The 15420-nt window shown below is 40.5% G+C and overlaps 1 protein-coding gene across 1 annotated transcript in view; it reads left to right on the top strand.

The window, feature by feature from the left end:
• Positions 1 to 8440, top strand: part of LOC141736565 (interleukin-6 receptor subunit beta-like) — a 29278-nt gene extending 20838 nt beyond the window's left edge. Inside the window, exons 14-16 of the mRNA XM_074570917.1 lie at positions 2055 to 2151; positions 4820 to 4883; positions 7955 to 8440. Of these exons, the coding sequence (XP_074427018.1) occupies positions 2055 to 2151; positions 4820 to 4883; positions 7955 to 8440 (647 nt within the window). The remainder of the gene's footprint in view (positions 1 to 2054; positions 2152 to 4819; positions 4884 to 7954) is intronic.
• Positions 8441 to 15420: the final 6980 nt, after the last annotated feature.

Here is a 15420-nt window from a genome sequence, read left to right as displayed (position 1 = left end):
ACACAAAATTGTTCCTTTGTTAGAGGTAAACTGTGCATCACACTACAACTCTATGTATTTCATTACCTAACAAGCAGGGAAAACTTAGCTAGGGTTCCTCATCTCTTAAACATTTTCTGACCTTTTTATGCTAGCTTTATGCACATATCTTTATTTATTGCTGATCTCTGTCATAGATTTCAGCAGTTTAAATATTCTGCATATGACTTGTTAAACTCAGTAGTCTTTGCTCTTGGCAAAATCCTGAGCAACCATACAAACTGGTTTCCAGTTAGGCACTCAAGCCATGAACTGTTTAAAAAAAAAAAAAAAAGTCTCTTTCAATTGTTCCTATTGTGGATGACAGCTAATCAAAGTATCTTGTTTTCTAATCATTTAAGTACATTTTGGTCCTGTGGTTCACTGGCAAAAGTTTGCTTTTACCAAAGGTGCTTGGATAGGCTAAGAAGATTGGTACAGTTAGATTTATAAAGTCTCATATATTGTAATCATACAGGGTTGGCTAAACTTGATCTCTCAAACATTTTTAACACCTTATCAGTTAATCTGAATGTAACACAGCAGTAGACCCTTTTTTGGTTTGACCACAGGTCTACTCAATTGAAGCTTTCTAAATTAAAAAAGAAAAGAACAGGCTAAGATGGTGTCAGCCACAGGAAAAGTAACCTGTGACATCCAGAGACAGAGTATGCAACAGCTTCTTCCCACTTACAGCTTTTTTGTATAAAGTGAAGGAGGTATAAACACAAATGATCGAAAAGTCAAACAGAAAGAAGAAGGAAAGAAATTCAAAATCCTCCTTGAAATTAACAGGGTTTGTATATCCTTCTCTGCTTCAACAAAATCCTTTCTCTTGTCAACAAAAGAAATTTAAGTCTCCACTGGAACTCTTCTGCAGGACTTTATTCCATGCATTCTACTGAGCATATATTTGGATAAGTTTCAATTTTTTCAGGAAAATAACAAAAATTCCCAGTTAATTCAATGCAACATTTATAAAAAATCAAATAATTACATTGAATTTAAATGTTACGTTTACTACTTCCCCCCACCATTTCACAGGTTACTTAATCCATCAGAAGAACATCAGGTTTGTCATAAAAAGCCTTTTTCAGCACCAAAGTGATTTGCAGCTTTTGAAAAAACTTTTTTAAGCAAAATTAAGTATCTGTTTCATTTAAAAAAAAAAAAATTTTGTTGGTGGATGGGTAGAAAAAGAAAAAGCAAGTGGCCTTTTTGCAAATACACTTTGTCAGTATCAGCAACACAATCATGTACTGACCACACTTTCCTGATGTTATTTTGAAACATTTGATTTAGCTATCTGTAAAGAACACGTCAACCCCGACCCACAGTTCACATCACAGGCTGCTTTGGTTCCTGTGTTAGCAGCACTGCTCTCACTGCCCGAGCACTTTATCAACCTTCATTAACCTCTCAAGCACTTTATCTCCTTGAGGAGCGTTAGTGGTTGTGGGAAGTGTATCGAGCAGGTATTAACATAGGCAATAAGAGATGTAGGTTTGCAGCAAGGGTTGACAAATGGCTGACTGCTGATAAAACTGTCTTAATGTTCCTAACAGGTGAAGCATGGCACCTACCAAATACACTAACCATATCATTGTTATGAGGATTGAGTGGGATCTCACAAAAAAAAAAGCCCCAAACCCTACTAGTAAAACCTGAAAATGATTGAAAGACACTTTGACTCAAATAGTTTCCTATGAAGTCGAGCCTGCATCAGGGTCTTGACCCATTAAGCCAGCTAGAGTTCACATAATAGCATGGGAGTAGGAATACTTCTTTTATTATCATAAAGTATTTGGATGGTAGATTTAAGAATTCAGCACATATATCTAGGTAACTTAAACCTGAAAACCTCAGACTCCCCAGAAATTCCAGATCACATTTGAACTAGATCTCACTTACAGGAATCCCAGAACATGTGTAAAGTTTGACTTGACTTCTGTTTGAAGTATTTCTTTTGCAGAGCCAATGTAGCCTTTCTATACTTGATACCGTAAGTCTGATTCAGTCTCTCCATTTCCCATCAGATAAAGGAGAATTTGAAGGTTTTGTGACTGTCCTTTGCTTCAGCATGATGTTCATTCTGATTTTTGCACCTGTCATTTGTTCTCTGGTGCTTAAAAGGTAAGAAGGGATTACTGACTGAAGTTCTTAGCAGCGCTTCCATTTTGCTTAACCCCAAGTTTCGTAGCACTGGGCCTCATTAAAAGCAACGCAACTCAAAAACACAAAAGCCACCCCAACCATTTACAGAGTGAGAGCAATTACAAACCACTATAAGATGATTAAGATAGTTTTTTAAAAATCTATAATCTTTTGCTTTTGTTACAGTTATCTGCCTCCCGTCTCAAACACCCTTGAAAAGAGCAAGGACCATTTCTCACAGCAGAAAATAGGTTATATATATGGAAAAAGCATGCATATGATTATTTTGCTCTTTCATTCCCAACTGATGATCATGTCTTTTCTATTGAAATACAAAAATAAATTCCAGCAGCATACACAAATTGATGTTGCCATCTAAGCAGTTTCCTGCAAGCACATTTGGATGTTAACTGTATAAATTATGAACACAAGCACATAATGAGGAAGAGTAATGCATGAAAGTGTAGGAAGAAGAGAGAATAATGAGGGAGACTGTAAGATATGGATGAGGTCCTCTTATTTTAGCAGAAATTTTTCTCTGCTTTAATAAAGTACACCCCTCTCAAGTTAATTTGAGGTGCAATATTAGGGGCATACACTACCACTAAAAAAAATAAATGGCTTCCATAGTAATGGGTTCTAATACTCATCTTCTGATAAACCTAGTTGCACACAACCATTCATATTACTATTTTGATGTCCTGGAACACTACCCTCCCCTTTTCTCCTTTTTACAAAGTGCCAGCCTCACAAACTGAAAGCACAGCTGCTGAGGGACAGAACAGACAGACGGTACAACCTGTGACTTGAAAGCTGTATGGCATGACGTAGCTCACTTTAGCTTATGCATGAGGGTAAACTCCTGCCCTTCCCTTTGGGAAAAAGGCTGTCCTCTACATTAAGTCTCTTGTGCAGTTTCCTTTTCAGATTTTACTTTAAGTTGCTCTATATCTGATCAAGCCTTTTTGACAAGAACTTCTGAGACCTACACAGAAGTTTTGACCAAGAGCAAACTTCACTGTGTTAAAGATAAGATCATACTTCATTGTCTGGGCCCATTAGGAAAGAACTTTGGGAAAACTGAAAAAAACAGCACACAGAAGTCAGGTGTAGCACTCCGAAATAGCAATTAAATATGTAGTAATATTGAACACCTCGATCTGGGATGAAGGGTCCCAAGGATCCCCTCATCTCAATTGCCTGCTTGATTTATAAAAAAAGGACTCACCAGCCAGCCAAATACCCATCTTCATAGGATCAGCAAGGAGATCCAGTAACTCCACAGCCTCAGACTTCCCCTCAAACCACAGCCTAAACAGAGGCAAAGTACCTCACAGTTAACGAAGTCTAGATTTGATTCAAAAACCAGACAACACCGAAACTGAGACTAAGGCGGGGTGATGGGCTACATGACCTCCCACAGTCTCTCGCCGCTGTGGTTTTTTCCTATGGAAGTGAGTCATTGCCCAGAGCTCACAGGGGTTGCTCTGAGAGCAGCTGCTGGCAGGGAGGTGAAAAACTCAAAAATATCAAGAGATGGTCTTCTTCTGCTCCCCCGGGAGCCAGTGGATGAGCAGCCAGGGGTGAACAATGGCATTGGGATCAGTCAGCTCAGCAGAAACTCTTTTTGAAATTGCCATCCCACCCCACTGTTGCCCCTCTGCAGGGAAATCACAGCTGGCCTCAGCCTGTCTGGGGCCAGCACCAGCATCTCAGGGTGGTAGGAGTGATGGGAAGGCCACCATTATAGCCTGTCCTCTCAGGAAGGGACAAGGAGGACAATGTCTGAGCTGGTGCCTGTGTGGAGGTGGCCCAGGGAAGCTGGAGAGCATAGCAGCTTATTGCCAGTTCTGTTGTTTCTGAGCCACTGAGTGCAAGGAAGGAGCTTGAAAAAAAGGGCTCTGATGAGAGATCTGTGGACAAGCAGGCAGATGAAAACCATTTGAACAGCTCAACTGGCAAACTCAACTCTACAAACCCATTCCTCTACAGCAGAAGCAACTGGTGTGAGTTTTTAGTGAGGATATCTAACCTAAGTTTAGGTTCATGTTAGGTGAAGTGGTGAGATACTGCACGTAATAGCTCCTCACAGAAAGAGCCAAACTCAAAACAATCAGGAAAGAGCAGGAGCTGTGTTTTCCCCCGTGTTCTGGTCTGTGGGTGCCAGGGAGAGCCTCTTCCAGCCCTCCTGTGTCATTGCACAGAAGCTACAACCAGCAATAGCTTGGTCTTTGTTTGAGGGAAAATAAACTTCTAAGTAGAAGCCCAGGAACAAATATTTATTAAAACACACTTCTTCCTATGTGTCCAAGAGTCCTCAAGAAAGATGGAGGTTTCGTAGAAATGATAGCAAATTAGGAATATACAATGATTAAACATATAGAAAGAGACATTACTAGCTCCTGTCACAGCTCCTTTGTCCTTAAACAAAGATGCTAATTGCCACTAACTCAGCACTTCAGTGTAGACTACCAAGCTTGGACTTCAGTTTTTAATTGGCATTATGCTTAATAGTCATTGTAGAACATCTTGTTTTGATGGTCATGAAAATACCAATAAAATGTTAATTATAAACGGTAGTTATTTTAAATGCATAGGAAATGTCAGTCATTTAACCCGACAATAAATTTAGAATATTTCTTTACAGGCTGAAAATACCATGCTGGCCCAGTGTACCAAGTCCAACAAACAGCAGTGCGCTCCAAGATATGGCAAGTACTCTTCTGGTGGTGTCAAAAAAACACACAAGGGATATCGTTCCTACTGATTAATTAGTAATGCTAGTTATTAGTGAGACTCGTGTGGGGTGTGTGCGACTCCTTGAATGGTATGTGAATGCTCAGGCAGTGGCTTCTCCTTTAATAAAAGGGAGGTCTTTCTTACTGATTAATCAGTAATGCTAGTCTTGTCACACTTCACCGGAGTAAATGTTTAGTATCAACAGTTGGGAAGTTAGGGTAATATTAGAAATACAGGATGGGAGAGGGCTGTTGTTTAGGCAAAGGCTGTTGTTCAGGCAAAGGCTGTATGCACTTTTTAATTTAACTAAGGTTCTCAGACTCTTTTGAGAACATTATAGAGCGTATTTAAAGGTATCATTGTTAAAAGAAGAAAGTGAAGTTGAAGGGGAGAGATGGAGTCTGAAGAGAGAAATTCAGCTTTTATATCCAGGTGGTTTTTACCAACCAGAACTGATTATTAAATAGAAGTTATTCAAAATACAAAGTAACGCATTGTGGCCTAATTCCACAGAACTCTCATGATGGAGGCCATGTATATAGTGTTTTCTGAAATCTGTTCTTCACCCTTCAGTCTACCCACCTCCAGAGCAATCCAGAGGCTCTGGCTGGTCAGCGGGTAGATAGCTGAGGAGCACCTGCTAGTCAACAGGCACCGAGGTTCAGCAGCATGTTCAAATCTTGCCCACAGCTTTCCAATATGCTTTGGTAAGGATATCTGAATTTCAGGACTGAAGCAGTGCCTGAAAATCAGCTGTTAGAAGGGGGCTGCTGGAAACCTTCATTTTTGCGTGTTAGTGGGCTTATTTGCATCTTCCTCTCCTTACCTCCCCCCTTTTAAACAAATTTCGCTCCAATTTTGCTGGTACTAAAAGTCCTTCCTCTAGGAGACCTCAGTTTATCTCACAAGTGCCGGAATGCCAACCAGTAAGTTTTTGGAGCAGTAAGTTCTACAGCTTTCCTTTTTAGATCTCTCTGATTTTTCTCGCAGACCTGAACTTAATTTGGCACTTGTAGATCTAGTTTCTCTAGCCAATATGTGAGATTTAACAATGCAGACTTCTATCTATCTAGTCAAAGATGAGGCAGAAGCTGGAAGGTATCTACAAGACAGACACTGTCCAAATCTAGGACACAGAACGAAATCATCAGCAAGGAAATTTCAGAAGACCCTGACAAGCTGCTGGTAATCAAAGGTTTTGCTGAACTTCAGCATTGCTTCCTTCAACAGAACAAGTAATGAGCTTTCATATTCCAGATCAGGACTCCCGTGCTTGCATTTTTCCTTTCTTCGACCCAAATGCAGATAAAGAAGTGATGAGCTCAGAGTTAGTGTCAAATATTCATTTTGCCAAAGCCAGATAAGGCTGAACAAAGGAGGATCAGGTGTACAAATGTACACTTGTACAAAGTCAGAGTTTCAAAAATGATGCTGTCAGAAGATTGCAGTTTCACTGTTTTCTCCAGTTAAAGAAATTGATCTGCTTACGAGCACCAGGCAACTTCCAGTTCTCAGCGCTGGGATTCATATGTCCTTCACGGGCCACTCCAGTAAAAATAACTCCACCTAATCCTCTTGCTTCTTCTCCATCGTACATTTAGAAAGTGGGACATCTGCAGATTCAATACTTGTTTGAAGTGAGACTTCTCAAAGGCAAAAAAATGAATCTAGTATATTCAGTATTTGGGGAATTTCTACCTTAAAGAAGGTAGAAAGAAAGCACAAGACCTGAAGCTGTTTCAATGTAATAATAAGCTTAGGTGGAGTTGAATTGCAGGATAGAAGTTCAGCAAGAAAGGAGTAAGAACTACCAGCCAAAATAACCTAATAGGTTCAAAGAATACTTGCCATTGTGAACAAGTGCAGGTGAAATACATTGAGGGTGCATGTTATAGAAAGGACAAATAGGTTTTATGAACCAGAGTGCCACTGATATAAATACTTTAAAGCAAAATATACCAATTTAAAATGTATTTAACTGTTCCTGCAGAGGCAAAGAAACTATGAAGGGAAATGAAGACTGTATTAGCCAAGTCTGGTAGAGAAATAGTGAAATGTTGATAACATGGCAGAAACAGAAATAACAGATATCAGATAAGGGGCTTGGGGAAAGCAGAAAAAGCTGTATGTGAGGAGACAGTACAATAAAGCAGTTACCAGATATATTGCCTAGAAGTAATCTGATATTATGAACAGTTCATGACATGTGGACAAAGGTATTCCCCAAATAAGCACTGTAAAATGGAAGCAAGGAGTAAATCTTACTATATTCCATATATTTATTCTAACTGTACATTGTTTCAAGACTGAATCACATCAGGTTATTTGTGCAATGTAGCAGAAGAACCATAGCAGTTTAAACAAATTTAAAGTAACTGAGGAGAGAAAAGACAAAACAGAAAAAAAAAGAAAAAAGCTACCAGCTATACCAGAGAACATACCGGCCTTGCCATATTTAAAAAATACTATGGCAAAAACGGCCATACTCAGCAGAGCAAATCTAAGTGGATAAGAATTATGCTTGGTGTTACAAGCAGTTCTCCATTTAATCATCCAGAATTTGTAAAAACTTGTAGCCCGGGGTACACTTAGATCACAACATGGCGGTAAGTTGAGTAACAAACTGCTTGCAGTAGCTGGTAGCTAAAGCTTGTTTGGCTGCTGTTCAATTCAAGCTGCTGCGTATTTATAGTAACACATTTGTTAAACTTTTTGAAAGCTGTGAGTCTCAGAACAGCACATCGTGAAGCCTACCTTTAATCACCACTACGTTTTGTCACAAGCACACATAAAAGCAAGAAAAACTTTGCTTAAATACTATGGGAAAGGAGAAGATGGTCCTCTAAATTAGGGAAATAAATATTTTCATTTATGTTTCTAAAACCAGTGAAGGTGGGATAAAATGGATGTTAGAATATTATATAGGCAATATATAATACAGTCTGCCTGCTTCCTAGCTTTAGTATTTTGTTATTTATTTCACAATTCCACTTCACAAAAGTATGATACTAAAATTATTCTTTCTCCTTGTTTTGTCTCGTAGACTAATTGGAAACCTGTTTCAAGGTCACTGCTCCAGGTGCTGTCAGACAATGATAGCACCAGCCTTTATGTCATAGAGCATGATTCAAAGGCTCCTTTGAAGGTAGACCTCTTTACAGATGGTGGGGAAGACAGCAAGTGTGACGTTTGCCAGTCAGAAGAACTTAGCAATAACACAGACATAAGCCTAAGGCATGAGGAAATCCCCGAAAAAGCAGTTACAAGTGAAGAAGAAGGAATCATTTCCATTACAGTACCACTCTTGAGTGACTACACCAGTATGGAGTTCAGCCAGAAAGCCCTGATGAGTCTGACAGTGAAGCTGCCTGCAAGAGCTGCTCGTCCTCATTTGGAAATGGAACTAAACGGTAAACCAGCACAAACTGAGCATCAGGTTTTATTTGCTCCCCAAGACTACCTCAAACAAAGCCAGGTAGTATTTTTGCCATCTGGACCGACTTTGATGGGACAAGTCAATTCAAACTGAAGCATTTTATAATTTCTTGTACCATAAAACCAAGTTCCAAAACCTCTGGTGCTTGAATGGAGCCATTAGGACCATACAGGACAGTGAGCTTGTGACAATACTTAGTCTCTACTTCAATAAGCTTCCGTGGTGAAATAGATATAATTAGATTATCCGTTTCACCACAGTAATTCAGTGGAAAGTCCTGCTGTCTTCACACAGGCAAAACATTCAGGGAACTGTATGAAAAACCTTTCAGTAAGGTACCTCTTGCTGAGTGCTTAGTCCCAGGGCAATCAGGAATGAATTCCAAGGGTATTGCTCGAAGTACAATGTTGTTCTAGTCATCAGGAGCGTTCTCTAATCACTGCAACTAGTTTAAGACTTGATTTTCATATCCAAGTTCTTCAGTAAAAATTCCAGCAAGAGTGTCTACCACTCCAAAGAAGCTCTGCAGTTGGTCAAATCTGGCCAAACAAAAGAGTGAAAACCCTTGAATTTAGGAATAGAAAATGATGATTATCAATCTATGTAAAGTCCTATTAAGTGCTTTACATCTTAGGTCTTTACACCTTTATTCATCATAGATGAATAGTGCTGTGTAAATGAAGATGACAATAAGTATTATTATTAGTACTGGAGTTTTTACTTGCATTAAATTAAGGCTATTTCTTCCTACGTTTATCTACACAGACATAGAAATCCATTCATGCTCTGTTACAAGATGTAGTTGTAGATACAATTTCACACTGCACGCAATTACAGTATCTCTTGAACAGACTTAAAGAGCTGAATAGGTAGTTTAGTTAGTCATCCCTCCAAAGCTTGATTAGAGGAGGATTCATTGGAATATAGGGGATAAAAGGGTCTTCCTTAATATGCTTTTTATGTGACTCCATTGCGTATCTCCAGGGTGTAAGGAGTCTGAACTAGTTTTCCAGCTTACAACAGCTTCTCACCCATAACTCTGTAGGCATTAATGGTTTGCAGTTATTGTAGAAGACCCAGTTTATTGTTGTCGTCTCTAGTTTACTGAGCATTTTACTGAAATTATTTTGCAGAGAAAGAAATTGATCAACTGTACCACAAGCACTGGAGGCTCCTTAGACAGACGTCTTTTAAAATTCTCTCATTAAAAGTGAAGGATGATTCACATTCACACTAAATTTTCCATGTATATTGGGCAGTATGAGTTATAGAATAGCCATGATTGCAAAAAGCTCAAAGAAATTGCATATCCGCCACTTGACTGATTTATTGAGGCCCCGTAACAAAACCTGTTGTATTCACTTTCCTATTTATATTCACTCTTTCTTTATTTATATCTCTGTATGTATGTTAGGACTGACAGAACTGTATTTCACTGTGGGTTTTGCGTTGTTTTTTCTTAGCACTTAAAACACATTGTTTTGCCACAAAACAAAGTATCAATTTCCACTCACCTTTGTTACCTCTACTCATTCAAAGAAGGAGTAACAGGAGCATTCCCTAGACCACCTCAAAACTTTTAACAGTCTTTTAAATGTCTTTCTTCATTTTTTTAACTTCAGTCAGGTGACTTTGCCTGATCTGAATTTAGGAGAACACAAATTATCCTGCTATTAGCAAAGCTGTTGCTACTTGCAATATCTAGTAGAGGGGCTGAAAGGGCAAGTCCTCAAATGATATACATTTATTATCAAGTAGTCACATGAACACCGCCTAATTTGTCCATTTCCCAAATATAAAGAAATACCATATTCAGTACCTATAGTATTTCTTTCATTTCTGGTCAGAGTGACTTATCTTCCTGGTGCAGTTGGTACCTTAAATAACTTACTCATTCCTGTAAACAAGGAATTCATTTCTTCTTGCTCTGCGCCTACCAAACCAGCACATATTATTATGTTACATATAAGACTATGAAGTAAATAAGTAGAATCAAACCAATGGCTTGTGACCAGTTTCAGTATATGAAGCAGTCTTCATACATGAAACTCAAAAGACAGTTTGGGCTTTTGACGCGGTGAGTATTGCTTCCATAATATTAGCCATTGCCTGGCATCTTGCTAAAGAAAATCCATTTATCGAGCTGGGAGAATTTCCCCTAGAGGTATATATGGACCTATTTGCCTCAAGTGGATGTATTCCACTTTCTGCTATAAAGCTTACAGTATATGTGTGCTCTCATTAGAGCAATACCACCCTCAATACTTGTATAATGGCTGTAAGGTGTACCGCTGGGAGAATGAGAGATACGTGAAAAAGCCTGGTATGGAGATGAGATATAAATGAAGAACTCATCCCATCATGAGGCATCCTTTGAGAGCAAAGAAAGACCCTCTTCTGTGGAGAGAAATACAAGAGTACACTTGCTAAATGGTTTCATCCAGCCAAAAAGGAGGCTTTGGTGGAATAATGTACATATTCAGGGACATAGGATTAGGAGTCACATAGTGCTCAGGCCTTTAGATCAGGGGCAAATAATTTTTTGTGGTTTTTTTTATTGTTCGGTTCTTTCTTGGGGATTTTTAGTTTAGTTGGAAGGGACCTACAGTAGTCATCCAGTCCAACTGCCTGATCTCTTCAGGCAGTTTAAAAACGTGTGTGCATATACAGATGTATAATGACTGCAGAAGGCTACCTCTAATAATAATCATGTAAGGTATTTCATTTCATGTGTTATAGCACTGTTCAAGTGGCTTCAGTAGTGTTCTTAGCTTCAGTATTCTTGACGTCAGTATGTATTGAGTGAAATTGCAAATATGAAGGCTCAGGACCAAAAAAGCCAAGGCATTTTGAAATATTTTTTTTCTTTTCTTCCCCTATCAGCATAGCTCTACATGACCACTGTTAGCATTAGTGAGAATTTAGACACTGTAAAAGCTTAGACACTTAAACGTGGGCCTGGAGGCACATAAGCATAGTGTTTGATAGCATAGAGTATAATACTGGAGGGTTACCATGTTTTAGCATTTTATATTTACAGAGAAAGGAATTTAATATTCAGTCTCTAACATGTCCTCTAAAAACATGCACAAAGCAAAGTTAGTACATACCTATTTTTTCTGGTATTCAGAGTAATTGTGGTTTTTGGATACTTTAATGTAGTATGGACCAGGAGATTTTTATTTATTTATTTTTTACACTTAAGGTCAGACTACAGTGCAGTAGACAGACAGCATTGAAAATTATCACAGTGTTTTGGAGACAAGATAAACAGCTACTCAGTCTGCATCAGGAGATTTAAGCAACCACAATGTTCCAGAGCTTTTTTTTTCACTCTGTATTATCTACCAAATAGAATAATAGTAGCTACAGAATATCTACAAATCCTCTAAAAATCTAAGCCTTTGGGGTACTTTGCCAACCTTAAAAAGCCACCATTATGGCACAATGACATCTGCACTTGGGCAGAGTCCTCCTGAAAGCAGAGAGCACAGGGGCATCCTGTCAATCTGAGTCAACGCGGTTACGGGTATAAAAACTGTAAAATAATGAAGCACTTAATTAAAGCCCTCTACTTACGGAAGATACTTGTCTCAGAGCTCTCGACTCTGTGTCACAGGCTCTTGGTTTGCCTTTTTCTCTCTCTCTTGATGGTACTGTGTGTCTACTGCCTGAATGATGTTAACTGTGTCATGGTATTGTGTTGATGGGATCTGTATGGACACAGGTAATAAAACTTGGGATAGCTTTCATCCGTCACTTCTAAGTACTGTTTAGAGAAGACTGCTGCTAAAACAAATCACTCCATGACAATGGGGGGAATAATCTTATCCCCATATCTATTTTATTTCTACAGTGGAAGCACCAGTTTGATTAATGCGGTGGGTTGACCTTGGTTGGACACCAGGTGCCCAACAAGCTGCTCTATCACCCCCTCCTCAGCTGGACAGGGGAGAGAAAATATGACAAAAGGCTCGTGGGTTGAGATAGGGACAGGGAGAGATCACTCACCAGTTACCACCACGGACAAGACAGACTCGACTTGGGGAAAATCAATTTAAGTTATTACCAATCAAATCAGAGTAGGTTAATGAGAAAATTAACCCCAGGCTCAACTTCACTCCCAATTTTCTCTGCCTCCTCCCCTCAGTGGTACAGGTGGATGGGGAATGGGAGTTGTGGTCCGTTCATCACACATTGTCTCTGCCGCTCCCTCCTCCTCAGGGGGACGACTCCTCACACTCTGCCCCTGATCCAGTGGGGTCCCTCCCATGGGAGACAGTCGTCCACAAACTTCCCCAATGTGGGTTCTTCCCATGGGCTGCAGTTCTTCATGAACTGCTCCAACGTGGGTCCTTTCCACAGGGCGCACTCCTTCAGGAACAGGCTGCTCCAGCGTGAGTCCCCCACAGGGTCACAAGTCCTGCCAGCAAGCCTGCTCCAGTGTGGCCTCCTCTCTCCACAGGGTCACAGGTCCTGCGAGGAGTCTGCTCCAGTGCAGGCTTCCCATTGATCTTTGGCAAGGGATCCTCCATGGGCTGCAGGTGGATCTCTGCTCCACCATAGACCTCCATGGGCTGCAGGGGGACAGCCTGCCTCACCATGGTCTTCAATCCAGGCTGCTGGGAAATATCTGCTCTTGCACCTTCTCTGGCACCTCTCCCACTCCTTCTTCACTGACTTGGATGTCTGCAGAGTTGTTTCTCTCACATATTCTCACTCCTCTCTCCCAGCTACTGTTGCACATGTTTTTCCCCCCCTCTTCCTAAATACGTTGTCACAGAGGCGCTACTACTGTTGCTGATGGACTCAGCCTCGGCCAGCAGTGGGTCTGTCTTGAAGGCGGCGGGCATTGGCTCACCTGGGCACAGGGGAAGCTTCTGGCAGCTTCACACAGAAGCCACTCCTTTAACCCTCCATTCCCCTCCACCAGCTATGAAAACCTTGCCACACAAATCCAATACTAATAATAAAACTGAAAACAACCTGCTGTGCTAGAAATGGTCATTCACATTGCCCATCCTCAGAGACCCCTTCAGTGTTTCATAGAATCACAGAATAGAATCACAGAGTCATTTAGGTTGGATGCCATTTGCTGTAAGAATGTTTCTTACTTTTATATTTCTTTGAGCATCAGGGTTTCTCTCTTTTTCCATGTTGGTGTATTTGAAAATGGAGGGTTGCAGTGAGCTTTATATCCTGTGTCCATCAAATATTTTATTGGCAAATAGTCATCTATTTTGTTTCTTATACTGTAAATGACTCAGTTTCTGTTCTCCAGATCTGATGAAAAGTTGTGCTGATCCTAGCACATGGAGAAGCAACACTGGAGAATCAGTTACAGGCATAAGAGAATACTACTTTTTCAACTTCTAAGGACAGTTGTGTTTTGGTTTTGTTTCCGTTTGTTTTTTACTAAGGCTGGTTGGTTATTGGAAAGCTTTAAGGAATGAAAGGAAAGGTTTGGATGCAGAGAACAAGGTGACTGACAGAGCTCCAAGCACTAGGAACAAAATGGAAGATACACCATCTATTTTTCCTTATGCCCCTGTAATGGCAGAGTTGGTCCTTCCAGCAGTCCCAATGCATTTTGGACCTGAAGCCAGCCCTGCAGCGTGGGAGGCCCGGTATTGCATCCTGGCATCACGGTACTCTGTGTGAAGCCGGGTCAGCAGAAACCAGCCTTACGGGTCCCCCCCCCAACCTTTTCCACGCTGGCAAAACTCTCATTGCAGTCATAGGCTAAGGACTACAGAGTTCCGGTTGACTTAATTTTCTCTTGTTTTAGATTAAATAAAAGCATTTTCCTGCTCCCAAGCATTTTAAATTACCTTTACCCCCCAAAAAAAGAAACAGTTCAAACAAGTACATTTCATCAGCTAATTAGCTGCATATAATCAAATGCCAGTCTCCAACATCATCATCAACCTCAGTGGCCTAGTGTTGGTCTAAGGCACCAGGTAAAGCTGGGCATGTCCTCAGAGTCACAGAATGGTAGGGTTGGAAGGGACCTCTGGAGATCATCTAGTCCAACCCCCCTGCCAGAGCAGGGTCACCTAGAGCAGGGTGCACAGGAACGCGTCCAGGCGGGTTTTGAATGTCTCCAGAGTTGGAGACTCCACCACCTCTCTGGGCAGCCTGTTCCAGTGCTCTGCCACCCTCAAAGTGAAGAAGTTCCTCCTCATGTTTAGGTGGAACTTCCTATGCTCAGGTTTGTGCTCATAACCCTTTGTCCTGTCGCTGGGCACCACTGAGAATAGCCTGGCCCCATCCTCCTGACACCCACCCTTGAAGTATTTATAAGCATTGATAACATCCCCCTTCAGTCGTCTTTTTTCCAGACTAAAAAGACCTAGGTCCCTCAGCCTTTCCTCATAAGAGAGATGTTCTAGTCCCTTAATCATCTTTCAAGTCAAAATGAAGCTATTTCAGATATGACTAAAAAGGCTCTGTAACCTGTACATGGAGTATCTTTTATTAATGTATAAATAGATACATCACATTACAGTGCATTTTAGCAGATTACTACTGCATCAGGGTACTAAAATAGCAGTGGTAGAGCACTAAAAATAGTGGTGCTTTGTGGTAGGCTTGTAACAAAGCCTGTAGCACACTGTATGTCTAAATATGCAGTATTTCAAACACTATCTGACATGCTACTGCGGTAGCTCAAGAGGGGGTGCTCTAGCACTGAATTCTATACTGCAGTGCGGCAGATGCTCTTCCTACACTAGCTGTCACACTTGCACTTTTTGAAATTCCAGGACAGATTCTGGCTTGAACATTTCTGTTTCTCCACTGTAATCCCCTCAAACAAGCCTTAAGGGGCTTGAAACTTTCTTGGAGATTTCTCTCTCAGGACATTCAAACCAGCCTGTGTTCACAGGAATGAAGGGCAACATTTTCAAAACAAAGTATTGCTACATGAAATCCCAGAATGCAATTTAGAAAGTCTTGGTAAAGTGATACACAGAACCATATTAAAAAATGAAGGTTTCTGTCTGTTGATTCAAAGTATTGTGCTGGAAAAGGTATATTGCCATCAGTACCGCAGTGATCACAAAGCAAGAACA

Source organism: Larus michahellis, chromosome Z, assembly GCF_964199755.1.
Source record: "Larus michahellis chromosome Z, bLarMic1.1, whole genome shotgun sequence".
Lineage (NCBI taxonomy): Eukaryota > Metazoa > Chordata > Aves > Charadriiformes > Laridae > Larus > Larus michahellis.
This window is presented reverse-complemented; position numbering and strand designations above follow the sequence as displayed.